General features: G+C 39.9%; 1 protein-coding gene across 2 annotated transcripts in view; it reads right to left on the bottom strand.

Moving 5' to 3' along the window:
- Window positions 1–16,097, bottom strand: part of LOC140727833 (glycerol kinase) — a 133,703-nt gene that overhangs the window by 55,794 nt on the left and 61,812 nt on the right. For both annotated transcript variants that reach the window (XM_073045636.1, XM_073045637.1), the window contains exons 5-6: window positions 6,440–6,519; window positions 4,886–5,023 (exon numbers count right to left, since the gene is read on the bottom strand). In XM_073045636.1, coding sequence (XP_072901737.1) covers window positions 4,886–5,023; window positions 6,440–6,519 — 218 coding nt within the window. The remainder of the gene's footprint in view (window positions 1–4,885; window positions 5,024–6,439; window positions 6,520–16,097) is intronic.

Raw genomic sequence — 16,097 nt, 5'->3', positions numbered from 1 at the left:
GCACCCCAACCTCTAACAACTCAGCCTAACCCATCAGTGTGCTCACTGTCTTCCCGATTCCAGTAAGTCAAACTACACTGTACATACATTATTTCTACTTTATATAGGCTGTGTATTTGTGTTATTTGGTATGATTTGGCAGCTTCATAGCTTAAAGGTTACTGGAGAAACTGCTTCTGCTACGTAGTGAGATTTTCGCGACGCTACAGTGCTGCAATGATTGCAGAAAAGTATTTCTACTTTATATAGGCTGTGTATTTATCAGATCATTCCTGCTTTTACTATATGTTACTGTTATTTTAGGTTTTATGTGTTATTTAGCATAATTTGGTAGGTTATTTTTTTGGTCTGGGAACGCTCACAATTTTTTCCCCATATAAATGGTAATTGCTTATTCACTTTACGACATTCCGGCTTACGAACCGTTTCTTAAGAGCGCTCTACCTTTGGCTAGCAGGGGAAACCTGTATATTGATTGCAAACACATGGAATCTCTGCACCAACTCTTGCAGAATCTGAGATCCTCACAACTGGAACATGAATCAGACTCACTCATTCTGCTTTGTCTAATCTGCCCTTATTTTATTACATACAATCCAATATATACTCTTCAAATTATTTTACAACCTCTGCTGTTTCAACTTAAAGAAAACCCTCTGACAGTCTTAATAGACTACACATACTGCTTTTCCCTATTCAGCTCATTGTAATGTGAAAATACTAACATTTGCTTCAAAATGTCAGTCATCCATAATTTCCTTTTTATAAGTTTATTTCATTGAAACAGAAAACCTACAACACAATACAGGCCTTTCGGCCCACAATGCTGTGCCAATCATGTACTTACTTTAGAAATTAACTAGGGTTACCCATAGCCCTCTATTTTTCTAAGTTCCATGTACCTGTCCACGAACCTCTTAAAAGACCCTATTGTATCCGCCTCCACTAGTCACTGGAAGCCCATTCCACACTCACCACTCTGCATAAATAACTTACTGAATCTACTTCCAAGGACCTTAAAACTATGCCCTCTTGTGTTAGCCATTTCAGCCCTGGGAAAAAGCCTCTGACTATCCACACGATCAATGCCTCTCATCATCTTATACTCTATCAGGTCACCTATCATCCTCTGTTGCTCCAAGGAGAAAAGGCCAAGTTCACTCAACCTATTCTCGTAAGGCATGCTCCCCAATCCAGGCAACATTCTTGTAAATCTCCTCTGCACCCTTTCTATGGCTTCCAATTCCTTCCTGTAGTGGTGACCAGAACTGAGCACAGTTCTCCAAGTGGGGTCTGACTAGGGTTCTATATAGCTGTAACATTACCTCTCCACTCTTAAACTCAATCCCACAGTTGAAGGTCTATGCACTGTATGCCTTCTTAACCACAGTCAACCTGGGCAGCAGCTTTGAGTGTTCTATGGACAAGGACCCCAAGATTCCTTTGAACCACACTGCCAAGAATCTTACCATTAATACTATATTCTGCCATCATATTTGACCTACCAAAGTGAACCACCTCACACTTATCTGGGTTGAACTCCACTTGCCACTTCTCAGCCCAGTTTTGCATCCTATCGATGTCCCGCTGTAACCTTTGACAGCCCTCCACACTATCCACAGCACCTAACCCTTGTGTCATCAGCAAATTTACTAACCCATCCTTCCACTTCATCATCATTTATGAATATCACGAAGAGAACTCTGCTGGATCACTTTTTCATTTTACAAATGACTTGCCACAATTTCCGTAACAGATTCTAGCTTTTCCCCTTTGCTGCAGAATTTGCTGGACTGAATGCAAAAGTTAGAAAGAAAATTTTTTGGATTATGAAAATGGAAGCTTGTAGATTTGATAATTAAAAGCAGGATTTATGTTTTAAATTAGAATACACCTTTAAATCAAATAATCAATACAGATTAGTTACAATGGGTGACTTTAAAATATCCTATTATGAAATGACATAATGGTGTTAAGGAAAGAGGGTGAAGTGTTCTGAAGTGCTCAGAATAATTTTTTGGAGTATTATGCGTCTGTATCAACAAAGAAAGAGCTAATGTTAATTGTGGTTATAAGGAATAAGGGGAGTCCTGTGTACTGAGCTTTGATAGGGGAACATCTAAAAGAAAATGATATTATGATAGATTTAGGTTAGCTGTAGAAAAAAGAAAAAGTAATACCCCCACTTTATGCCACTTCCCTTTTATGAAAGACCTACATTAGTACCCGTTTTCGCTAACCAAAAGCAATCCAAAGAGGATATCTGCTTTTACAGAAAAGGGCACTTGTTTTAGTTTACCCCGAGAAAGACTACCATGACCGTGAATAATTGTGTGGGCAGGTGTGTCCGCATGCGTGTATGTGCCAATTTTTTTCTACAAATCGGTTTTTGGCTGAATCGTCCCGATTCTGGTAAGTGAAACTACACTGTACATACATTATTTCTACTTTATATAGGCTGTGTATTTATCACATCATTCCTGCTTTTACTATATGTTAGTGTTATTTTAGGTTTTGTGTGCTATTTGGTAGGTTATTTTTTGGGTCTGGGAACGCTCAAAAATTTTTCCCATATAAATTAATGGTAATTGCTTATTTGTTTTTCGCCATTTCGGCTTACAAAAGGTTTTATAGGAATGCTCTACTTTCCGATAGCGGGGGAAACCTGTACAATAAATTAAACAATCTCACCCAGATAAATTACATTCAAAAGTTATGCAGCTTAAGGGATGGTTCAAGTAGAGGAAAAGAAAAATATCAATTCCAGGGCTCAGTGTATGATGAAAGCAAAATAAAAAGACAGCAAATGATACATTAAGTTGTTAATCATGAGTGAAGTAGTGAAAAATTAAAGATAAACAGTGAGGGCATCAGGAAAGAATAGTTGCCAACATAAATGGAAATCTATTACTGGTATTCTACAGGCATCCAAATAGTAAGACAAAAGGAGTACACGAAGAAGTGGATTGAAAAAGGACAAATGTAGAAAACTGCATGCATGTATTGAGGACACCGGTAAGGTGCTAAATCAGTGCTTTGTGTCTTCACCAAAGAAGATGCTTCCAAAGTAATATGGAGGGAGGAGATATTTGAAGACATACGATGTGAAAAATTAAGGGATACTAAGGGTTATGGGGAAAAGGCAGGTAGGTGGAGATGAGTCCATGGCCTGATCAGCCATTATCTTATTGAATGGCAGAGCAGGTTCAATGGGCCAGATGGCCTACTCCTGCTCCCATTTCATATGTTCACTTTTTTAAAAATGGTGAACTTAATGTAGTAAACATCAGGATCAGACGAGTTGTGTCTCAGGATTTTGAAGGATGTGTGGGACAGAATAATGAGGACATTGACATTGTTATGGGGAAAGAGTGAAAGGAGAAAATTGTTGAGGAGGCTGCATTAGGAACACAGGATACAAAAGACGACCCAAACAGATTCACAGCTGAAATGTTGCCTCATTTGGAAGAGCCATTTGGGTCCCTGAATGGAGGCAAGGGAGAAGCTGAATGAGCAGGTGTAACATTTCTGTCACATGCAAGGATATGGGTCAGGAGGGAGATTAGTGGGGAGGAGGAAGGGGAGAGATAAAGATAAATTTAGTGGTAGGATCCTAAGTTGAGGAGAATCATGTGGATGCCCATTGGGTGGTAGGTGAGAACAAAAGGAATTCCATCGCTGTTAAGGCAGCAGGAAGATAGGGCGAGTGTGGATGCCAGGGAAATGGAGGAGATGTGGGTGAGGATAGCTTCAATGGTGGAGTATGGGGAAAAACCCATTCTTTGACGAAAGAGGACATCTGATGTCCTGGAAAGAAAAGCTTCATCTTGGGAACAGATGTGGCAGAGACAAAGGATCTGAGAAAAGGGAATAGCATTTTTGTTTCAGGAGACATGGTGGGAAGAGGTGTCATCAAGACAGCCATGGGAATCGGTAGGTTTATTCACGATGTCAATAGTCAGTTTGTCGAGAGACACACAAAGAGACCAAATGAATTCCTGTTGAAGGGTCTCAGCCTGAAACTTGAACTGTACCCTTTTCCATAGAAGCTGCCTGGCCTGTAGAGTTCCTCCAGTGTTTTGTGTGTTGTTTAGGGCAGGTAGAAGTTAGAGACAAAGTTGATGAAATTGATGAGCTCAGCATGGGTGCATGACATAGCACCAATGCAGTCATCAACCTAACACAGAGTTGGGGAACATTACCAGGGATGGTTTGGAACATGACGTGTTCCACACAGCCCATGGCTACTCCTTGAGTTTGGAGAAAGTGGAAGGAGTTGAAGGAGAAATTGTTGAGGGTGAGGACTAGTTCTGCTAGTCAGAGGACAGTGGTGATGGAAGGCAAGTAGTTGGGTCTTTTGACAAGAAAGAAGCAGACAGCTTCAAGAAACACATACACAAAATGCTGGTGGAACGCAGCAGGCCAGGCAGCATCTATAGGAATAAGTACAGTCGATGTTTTGGGCTGAGACCCTTCATCAGGACTAACTGAAAAAGACAATAAGAAATTTGACAGCTTCAAGGCCTTTTTGATGGGCAATAGAAGGTGTATAGCGACTGGATGTCCACAGTGAAAAGGAGGCAGTCAGGGCCAGGGAATTTAAAGTTGTTGAGCAGATTGAGAGCATGTGAAATGTTGGCAGATGTAGGTGGGAAGGGGCCGAACCAAAGTGAATAAAATGGAGTTGAACAATCTCAAGACTATTTTTGAAAACAAACCGTAAAAAGGCATGATTCAAACTCCTATTTATTCCACCACTGTCTAAACTCTTTCCTCCTGTTAATTCACAGCTTAAGCACCTAGCCAATGTTAATTAAAACACATTAAGAGTCAGAGTGCACTCTGTAATAGTTGCTGGAAATTTCAAAAGAACCTGATGTCTTACCCAAATAAGCCAAGAATCAACAGTTCCAAACAGAGCCCGGTTATTGGCCACAGCGTTCTTAACACCTTCCACATTGTCAAGCAGCCACCGCAGTTTCACAGCACTGAAATAGGTGCTGATTGGAAGGCCAGTTTGTGCCTGCAAGAAAAATGAGCATCCAGAGAAAGTAACAAAAAGATCAGTCATATTCAAACCCTGTTATAGTTACATGCTTTCTCATGTTATGCCCGCAGCCCCCTCCTTTGTGAGAATCGCAAGAGCACTGGGGGGGGGGGGGGTCAGTGGACACAGGAAATGGGAGAGAGACGTGCCGGATGCCTCGTTCCCCGGCGATGCAAAATAACGCGACATTGGCCATTGTCTCTTGGAGACACATTTGTGGATTGGGGACTAGGATACGTGCAAGCCCTCGGGCAAAGTGGGCTGGTTGAGAGAGAGATTGCATCACCCCCAACCTGATTGACAGCTACTACCCTGCGAGTCAAGATAAAAGAGGGGCTGTAGAGACGGCCCCTCAGACGCACCAGAAGACACGCTAGTGATCCCGTAATAGCGGGCAGCCATTTGAAGGAAGCCACGTGCGTTCGGTTCCCTTGCCTGGGAGCCCGGTGGCGGGTACCACAGAAACGATTTTCTTGAACTAACAACGGGGAACCAACTCCCCCGACTCAACGGATTGGCCTCATCAACAGACCCGGGCAAGTTTCTTTTCTCACAAATCTCTCTCTCCAACAAGCGAAAACCCAGCGGTCCCCAAAGGCTGAAGCCTGCAGGAACTGAGTGACTTTTATATTTCCATCGGACAATATATTACCCCCTAGACAAATGACAGAGCTATTTCTTATTGATGATTATTACTATACCCACGCTTTTAGATTGAGTAGTGACGACGTATATTATCCGAATGTTTGTATTAACCTTATTTTTGTGCCCCTTTATAAATAAAGACTTTTAAAAATAGTACCATCAGACTTCAACGGACCTCTCTATTTTTGCTGGTAAGTGACCCAGTTACGGGTACGTAACACTCACATGTTCTTTCCAAGATAGTAAATAATACAACCAATATGATTAGAGCCTATTGTATGTTCAATAACGTAGAAATTGCCCTCAAAAGAAGCCATCTCTCTTTAAAATTCCCTCCAAATGCTTTCTTGCTTGCATAATTTTATTGAGATGTTAATTCTCACGAACAGCTGAAAATCAGTTCAGTCTCAATGGTAATTTTTCCCAATATCTACCTAATCTGGACAGAAAATGTTCTGTCTTTAATACCTTGACCATGATCAAAATTGTGAGTAATTCAAGCAAATATATTTTCATAAAAATTCTTTGGTACATGCCAACACTAAATCAGAATCAGGCTTATTATCACCGGTATGTGACGAGAAATTTGTTAACTTAGCAGCAGCAGTTCAATGCAATACATAATATAGCAGAGAGAAAAAATAAACAAATAAACAAACAAGTAAATCAATTAAATATATTGAATAGACTTAAAAACATGTGCAAAAACAGAAATACTGTTGAATTGAAATCACTGAAATCCCTCACCTGAAAAATATTTTTGTTTTTCTCTGGATGTTGGTTAATAAGCTTTTCCACAGTTGACTGTGTCCTGAGGTCGAGCCACACTGATAAATAAATCAGAGATTCCATAAATGCAATACTAGTGTTGTGCATGACAATTGATCAAGCAGGACATTAACAATTTTGTCAGATATATACCAAGCTACTTTCAATTTGCTCAAATGTCAACAATTATATGGCAAAAAAACTCATTATGAATAAATCAAATTAAAAAGTAATGAACTGGTGGAAAAAACATGCAATAATTACTTTAATTTTCTAACTTGTTTATAACCTTAATCATAACTTTTTTTTAATACCTGGTGCATTTGTTATCTCCTACCATTGGGTAGCAACAAAATAAACAGATTGTACATTTGCACCAGTTTTGCATTAGAAAAGTCAAACTAAGTAATTGATGTAGAAACAGGACTAGAAAGATGGGAGGTGACAAGATGGCACGCAATCAACTCGAGTTAATTTAAACCAGTGCAGGTAGCACATTAACTGTGTTTCCACCTATCACAAGTGCTACATCCAACACAAACCATAGTTTATTGCAATAATGCTTCTTCACAGGGAGTAAATTTGAAAATGACTCCATCATTTGATGTCTTGCATTCATTGCTTGAAATGCAGGCCCTCAGCTTCTGGAAGCAATTTTGGCTTTGGGAAAGCCATATAAAACAGCACACACTGGATGCTGAGTGGAGAGGAGATATAAAAGCTCTTAACTCCATCCAGATTAGTCATGAAGAACATCCAGCTGTAGGTCATTAATAGATTATTAATCAGTATATCATGCCCAGATTATTGGAGACATGCAAATGTTCTTTGACCTCCCAAAGATGGTCAAGGTAAGGGCATGTCCTCCCTCCAACAAACACCTACTGTCAGCCCGTGCTCCATGTAAAAACACATCCATTAGTGATCCAATACTTTATTTTACTTTATTGTCACCAAACAATTGATACTAGAGCGTACAATCATCACAGCGATATTTGATTCTGCACTTTGCGCTCCCTGAAGTACAAATCAAAGTAAACATAATAAAAATTTAAATTATGAATCATAATTAGAAAATAGAAAGGGGAAAGTAAGGTAGTGCAAATCAGGTTCGGATATTTGGAAGGTACGGCCCAGATCCGGGTCAGGATCAGTTCAGTAGTCTTATCGCAGTTGGAAAGAAGCTGTTCCCAAATCTGGCCGTACAAATCTTCAAGCTCCTGAACCTTCTCCTGGAGGGAAGTGGGACAAAAAGTGTGTTGGCTGGGTGGGTTGTGTCCTTGATTATCCTGGCAGCACTGCTCCGACAGCATGCGGTGTAAAGTGAGTCCAAGGATGGAAGATTGGTTTGTGTGATGTGCTGGGCTATGTTCACAATCTTCTGCAGCTTCTTCTGGTCTTGGATAGGACAACTTCCATATCCAAGACCAGGTTGTGATGCACCCTAGAAGAATGCTTTCTACAGTGCATCTATAAGAATTAGTGATTTTAATTAGTGATAATTCCAATAATCACAGCTGTTAAAGGTCACATGCCCCCAATGCTGTTCTTACTATTCCGAAAGGCAAATCACATCATTTCCACTCAGTTATTCATAATGGCAGCAATGCTGCCCAGATGCAGTTCATTGCATACATGCACTACCTCTCTCTTGCAGATGGCATTTAAATTTCTGTTTGCAGCTGCACCAGCCAGTCAACACTATATCAACTGAATCAGCTACAGAGGGGGGAGAATTAGGTGGCTATCGAGCAGCTGCCACAAGGTTGGCTGCTTACAGTACTTGTTCAATCTGCCTATCATTTCATTTTTCAATTACAAGACACAGATAATGTGAACAAACTTCACAATCAATCTGAAACCAATATTTCAAAGTCCTGTAAAAGGTAACTGGACTACAGCACGTGCCCATGAGGCATCCTGGAGAAAAGTGGAAGGAACATGTGATGGCAGAGAGATCAGATTCAACCTCAGATCTCTTCAGGGAGGATGCATTTCAGTATGTAACTGCTGGCCAGCTACGTCAACACTTCTGGCTCTACTACCTTATACCATCTGAGAGCTCAATGTCAAATAGCAAACATAGGCAGAAGCTATGCATTGTCATGACAACTTCAACTCCTGCTACCGTAAGCATTTAATACAGTCTTTAAAGTGGCTTGTCACGTAAACCCTTCAGAGAGGTCCCTATGCATCTATAAACATTCTCTACTCTAGCCACTCAGCCTGGCAAAGAAAGAATGGAGGAAGGGCTCAGGAAATTGGAAGACAAGTGCAAGAGGCAGAATATTGCCTCTGCCATATTTCCGCAGTTCTAATTAACTAATGACAATTGTTCTGCCACTAGAGGCACTGTTCATTTTGTACAAATATCACTTCCTGTTTGCAAGCTGTTTAATATCATATCTTGTGTGGGTTAAAATGGATTTCAACTTAAAGCACAGACAGTAGAGAGGCATTCCTTGTCTATCCACTCTCTATTTGCTTTTGAAACAGCCATCTCTCCAAATCTTAAGTTTAGTTCATATTGGTAAACATTTAGCAGGCATGCTTTGAAGGAAATATTAGATTTATTGTTTATCACTATTAAACTATTGTTGCGCCACAAGTTCACTGGCATACTATAGAATGTTGTATGTGCATAATACTATGTTTAATGATCATGAGAATAATCAATATTTGTATATTTATGTGCGTGCTGATACTGTATTGAACTTAATACGAGTTTTACTTAACTTTATCCAGTGTCAAAAAAAGTTTAAAAACCTTTAAAAACCCTGAAGAAAACTTCCAGCTTTGGGCAATTATTGGGAAGGTGTTTAACTCCTTGCCTAGCTTTGTAATATGTAGCAACGACAATACAAGTGGAAAGATGGTCATCTGCTTAGTAGAGATTAATACAGCTCAACAAGTATGGTCGGATTGTTACTGACCATGTAACAGTTCAAGTCTGAACATTTTACACTTCCTAATGGGGCAGATGCATTATGTGCAATGCTGATTTTCAGCTTACTTTTACCAGAAGCGTAGGCAAAGCCTCGCTCTCCAAACCAAAAAACAGCCTCTATTTAAATAGAGGCAGCACTGATTTTAAAAAAAATGCTTGACTAATCATTTCCATGTGACCAATACAACAGATAAAAGGCAACCGAAATACATGGAACTTAGAAAAATAGAGGGCTCTGCGGTAACAGAAATCCTCCAAAATGGAGGAGAATGTATACAGGATTAAAGGGGATATGGGGCAAGGTAAATGAGTGGGTACAGACATGCAACGCAAAACAAAAGAAAGCATGATGTCATCCAACTCAGTACTCAGAACAGGAAAGTGGACTAAGCACAACTGCTCTGTAAGTAATCATCTAATCAGCATTTGGTTTTATTCAGTTCACAGTATTGCATTTGTGTTCTGTTATTGTCTCCTCCACTGCATATTAGAAAACTATGCATCAGACATGCGTCCAAAATGACCCCAGGGCTTACACATGTCTGTTATTTTTATTTCCTGTCCCATGGATTCTTCAGCTTCAGCAAACTTGTCTTCTGGACAGATGCAATCTACCTGCAAAGCTGACTCAGTTTTCTCCTTGCACTTGCACTGCCGGACTTTGGAATTTCCAACAACTCTGCACTTCGTGGATTTAATGTGACCTTTTGACTGTGTTCTCTCCAGACGCCCTGATTAACTATTCAGCCAAATTAAATCAGCTTTCAAAACAACCTTAGCTTTGGTTCTATCAGAGAAATCCCTTTAACTTATACATTAGCCTCTTGCCTTCTTTGCAATTTAATAGTAGGTTGATTTTTCACTTTTCCAGTTAAGAGTCGATAATATAGCATGAAACAGGCCCATCAGATCAATTTGTCCATGTTAACCAGTGCCTGCAACACTGATCCCATTTGACCGTGTGTCCCATATTCCTCAAAACTCCTCCAATCCAGCTGCTTGGAATGAACAAAGAGCAAGGGAAGTGAAAGGTCACTTAAATCCAGTACCACAGGCACAACAATGTGCAATAGCCCTAATAAAGTGTCTTCAACCAAAAGCATAGGAGCATTGTGCTCTACTTATTGGAATCCTGACTGGGTTTAACTGCTGCAGGTTAAGGGATAACTTACACCCAGTTAAAAAAAAACAAACTTAACGGCATCTGAATGTAGCAGGTATGCAAACTGAAATGAATAGCACTGGCTATAATGAAACTCCTGCAAATAATTTACAAAAAGATTTAAGTAGCAAAATATCTTGCAGTTTTACTACAGGTTGGGATTGTTGGCCTGGGACCTTAAATCATTAACTGCATTGGGGCAGCTTGCTATATTCCCGAAGCTGTATGCTTACTATTCTCTTTCCAAAAGAAAATAATTTTCCGGGTTAAACAAACACCCTAAGTCACCATCCCGATGTACCAGCGGTCAGCAAACAGCATGCTGTAACTGCCAGTGATGAGCTAAGGGCAAGGAAACTGAAGGTTACTGCTGCAGTGTATTTAATATTTCAGTAATATTGAGTACCACTGTAAATATTTGACTAAGCTTTCTTTGTCTACAAAATACATTATGGGCTATGTGCGAGTAGTACATGAAGAGCATACACCATTACGTCAACCTGTCATGTGAGTGCTTCACTACAAAAAAAAGAGTAGGCACATGTCCCAGTTCGTATGTTTTTCCTTTACTTAGATTCAGAAGTTACAAAACATAAGTGGTGACAAGGAAGTTTTAAAACAAACCCAAGACAACTACCTACCTGCTGAAACACAGCATGGTTTTCTTCAAAAGGGGTGGGAGACATTTGAGTTTAAAAAAAGAGGCAGAAAATGAACAAAATTAACAAGTAACGAGTATGACACGAGTTCATAAACAGTGAGTACCAGGTGATGATGATAATAAAAAATTTAAAAAGCAGAATAACTGGCTACATTGGAAAGATATATGTATTCTATTGCACAACAGATAACTGGAAGTATACTGAATGAACTGAGCAGCATTTTTAAGCAAATGAAATACTTGATGGAAAACTAGTGCCAGCATTGCCGAGTGCAGTGGGTGGAAAAACAGTTTGCTCAGAAGTTTAACTATTCCAACCAAACCAACTAAAATGACTTTGCTGATATTGTGAAAGTAATGCAGAACCAAAATCGTTGTTGATTACACTACTTTTGCAGAACACTTCAGATTTTATAAGTGGAATCAAAAGGAATGGGAGCCCCCATTTCAGCTTGTGTGGCTGAATTGAAGAAATTGTCCAAACGTTGTCAGTTCAGTGGTGGGCTTAATGAGGCACTGAGTTTGTTTAGTTTGTGGCATCTTACAAGATAGCATTCAGAAACTGCTCCTAACTGAAGCAAACTCATTTAAAAGAGCAGTTAAAACCCTGTAACAATGGAAACAGCAACCAGACGCAATTGAGTTGCTGCCAGGAATGAAAGTGAGCATTATCAAAATTGTAATGTCTAAACAGAAACCTGTCTGATCAAACAAATTACATTACCATCATCACAGGGGGTCACATTCAACAAAATAATGCAGGTTTAAAGGTGAAACTTGCAGAAAATACAAAGACAGACACACATAAAGTACATGTCAGGCAGAAAAAAATAAATGGACTGCACAGGGAAGAGAAAAAGATGAAAAGTCAAGTTGCAGTTTCAAAATGAGCACTAATCTGCATGCTGTTCAGGAAAAATCTAATAATGACGAGAATGATACAGGACTAAGTAGTCTTGAGACTTACATTGAGAAAACTAACCAGAGGTGAACAGCAAACTAATTAAAATGGAATTGTACACTGGCTCAGCTACTTGAGTCATTCCACAAAATGAACTTGAACACCATTTCAAAAATAGTGAACTGAAGCCTGCAGATATCTAACTGAGAATATAATTTCTGTGTGAATGATAGTTGTATCAGTGAAATATAACAACCAACAAGGCACAACGAGGGGTGGGGGGCTGATTGGCAATCTATCCTGCAATGTCACACCCAAGTTTTACAAAGCCTCTCCAATTCCTTCCATGGTAAACAGCCAGTGAGCTAGATCGCATGGAGGCTGAAGGAATTCTTTCCTAGGTTGAATGGAACCCCCCCCCCCCCCACCCCCATAGGCAACACCGGTGGTCCCAGTAGCCAAGGATAGGACTGTCTGGATCTGTGGTGATTTTAAGGTTGCCATTAAACCAATACTGAAAGTAGATCAACACCCACTGCCCAGAATATCAGGGAAACACTTCAGCAAAGTGGACTTAGCCGAAGCCTACCAACAGATGGTGGTGGAAGAGTCCAAAGTGTTTCTCACCATAAACACTCACCAAGGACTTTATCACTATAATAGGCTTGTTTTTGAAGTAGCATCGGAACCTGCACTCTGGAAGAAAGCTATAGATCAGATGCTGTCCGGACACTCAGTGTTACCTGAATAACATCATTGTTACCAGCAAGGATGACAAGGAACATCTCCAAAATCTCAAGATAGTGTTAAAAAGACCAGATTATGGGCTCAGCATGACTTGTCAATTGAGAATTCTTTAAACCAAGCATCACTTACTGTGGTCACACCACTGATGCACAAGATTTACACAAGTGTGCTGAAAAAAAATTCAATCAGTGGTGGATGCCCAGAGGCCAAAGGACCAGTCACAGTTGTGGCCTTTTCCACTATCTGTCAATTACCACAACAGGTTCAGAATGAGAATCAGGTTATACCACTGGCATGTGTTGTGAAATTTGTTGACTTAGCAGCAGTACAATGCAATACACGATAATATTGAAAGAAAAAATTCAGTAAGAATATGTATATTAAATAGTTAAATTAAAAATGGTGCAAAACAAATAATATAAAAAAGTGAGGTAGTGTTCATAAGTTCACTAGATGGCAGAGGGGAAGATGCTGTTCTTCAGGCTTCTGTATCTCCTTGCTGATGATAACAATGAGAAGAGGGCATGTCCTGGATGGTGAAGTCTTTAATAATGGACTCCACCTTTCTGATGCATTGCTCCTTGAAGATGTCTTGGATACTATGGAGGCTAGTACCCAAGATAGAGCAGACTAACTTTACAGCTTCCTGTAGCTTTGAGTCTTATGCAATAGAGACCACCCCCACCAATCCCCCACATACCAGACAGTGTCGAGTGTTTTAGGTGATAAACTAAATCTCTTCAAACTCCTAATGAAATTTAGCTGCTGTCTTGCCTTCATTATAGCTGCATTGATATGTTGTGACAGGTTAGATCCCCAGAGATTTTGACATCCAAGAATTTGAAATTGCTCACTTTCTCCACTTCTGATTCCTCTGAGAGGATTGGTTCACGTTTCCTCATCGTATCCTTCCTCAAGTCCACAATCAGCTCTTTCGTCTTAGTGATGTTGAGTGCAAGGTTGTTTCAGCTCAACTAGCTGATACATCTGCTCCTGTACACCCTCTCATCTCCACCTGAGATCTCACCAACAATGGTTGTATCATCAGCAAATTTATAGATGGGATTTGAGCCATGCCTAGCCATACAGTCATGGGTATAGAGAAAGTAGAGCAGTGGGCAAAGCACACGTCCGAGGTCTGCCAATGTTGATCGTTAGCGAGGAGGAAATATTATTACCAATCCGCACAGATTGTGGTCATTAAAGCTTTTTGCACATTGGCCTTCTTAAATCGAAGTATTGAGTGCAGGAGATGGGATGTTATGTTGAAGTTGTACAAAATGTTGGTGAGACCTAATTTGGAGTATTATGTGCAGCTTTGGTTCTCTACCTACAGGAAAGATGCAAACAAGTTTGAAAGAGTATAGAGACAATTACCAGCCATTGATGGTACTGGAATAAGTTACAAAGGAAAGACTGAATAGATTAGGACTTTATTCCTTGGAACATAGGAGACTGAGGGGAGATTTGATAGAGGTACACAAAATTATGAAGGGTATAGATAGGGTAAATGCAAGCAGGCTTTTTCCACTGAGGTTAGTACTACAACCAGAGGTCAAGGGTGAAAGGGTCGTGAGTATGGAACGACGTACTGGTGCAAGTGGTGCATGCAAGCTCAGTTTTAACATTTAAGAGAAGTTTGGATAGGTACATGGATGGCAGGGGCATGGAGGGCTATGGTCTGGGTGCAGGTTAATGGGAATTGGCAGTTTAAAGGTTCCGCACGAACTAGATGGGCCGAGGGGGCCTTTTTCTGTGCTGTACTGTTCTGACTATAACAGTAATTATAATCTAAACTTGACCTCCTCCAACTGATGGAAGTAAATGAAAATACTGTTTCAAAAGAACAATATTGCCACTGAGGTAGAAAAACATAGGGCTCTGGGGAAAGGGCAATGGAATAAATGTGCTAAAATATTTATTGTAAAGAACTTGTGGGTTCAGTGACCCAAACAGCTTCACCCCAAGTATTCTATTGTTACACTTGTGTGGCACATGTTCATTCATTAAAGTTGCTAAGTCAAGACAAGAAAAGTGAAATCTGATATTGAACAATCTCTACAGAAATCCTTCTCAGGCCTTTAAGCCTCATTTCTGAAGTCTTGATCTGAAAAAGCACAAATGATAAATGCGCATCACACTCTTACATAAAATCCTAGTCCATCAAATTACCAATGTCACTAACAAATGGGTTACACTTAAGTATGCAAGTCCTGAAGTAGATTAAGTGCCAGCCATCTGTAACGATCAGACCTCAGAGAAGGTGCACTGTCCATGGTATTCTGGGATTTAAGTAGATTGGTGGGGATTCTGGTGACAAGTGATTGCAGAGATCATCAAGGGAACATCTGGCCTACTCCGAATTCTGTCCTGTTTAACCAAAGACCCAAATTAAATTCTATTGCTGAAGTCATTCATAACTAATTGATAGATTATTTTCCTATCCAAAAGCTTTAATAGTTTGATTGCATAAATGCTAAGAAAAATTGATGATTCTTGTATTTCAGTTACTGTATCACATGCTATAACTGAGGTTAAAAACTAACACAGTTACAATTAGAGAAGTTACTTGATGCTCACAACATAACAGATGACAAAATGGAGAGGGGGCACCAAGAACCGATTAAGAACAAACTGCATCTTCACTTGACAGATGCCTTTGACTTAAAAATTGGAAAACTCTCTAGTAAAAGCTCAGACAAGCAAGGCTAAGCTTGGCATATTCTTTTTTGAGATGAAGCTGCATACTGATGTAAGTAAATTAAAAGACTGGTTCAGGTCAATAAGGATAAAGTATTAAGGGACCAATGCAATACTGACAGAGCCTCAAGTAAAGGGTATGAAGCTGACACAAAACAAAGAAATGAGAAACCGGCTAACATTCAGCTAGGGATAGCACAAGTCAATGGCAACTTCCCAAGTGAAGACCCTGCTGTTTGCTGCCAGACTTCTGGAAACGAGTTTACAGATACAAAGCACGGATAGCTAGAGGAACTCAGGAAGACAAGCAGCATCTCAGGAGGGGAATAAACAGTACTTGTTTGGCCAGCTAGGGTGTATGCTTTGTAAGATTATGGTAACTATCATTACTTTGAGTCAATACATCACACTGCCTAACAAGTGTATGGGACATTGGAAAAAAATGTTGAATTTCCCCATGGGGATGAATAAAGTATCTATCTATCTAATCTGGACTGAGAAGCAAAAATCTGACATTAC

Source organism: Hemitrygon akajei, chromosome 5 (assembly GCF_048418815.1).
Source record: "Hemitrygon akajei chromosome 5, sHemAka1.3, whole genome shotgun sequence".
Taxonomy (NCBI): Eukaryota; Metazoa; Chordata; class Chondrichthyes; order Myliobatiformes; family Dasyatidae; genus Hemitrygon; species Hemitrygon akajei.
Note: the sequence above shows the minus strand (reverse complement) of the source record. Positions and strands in the feature narration are given on the sequence as shown.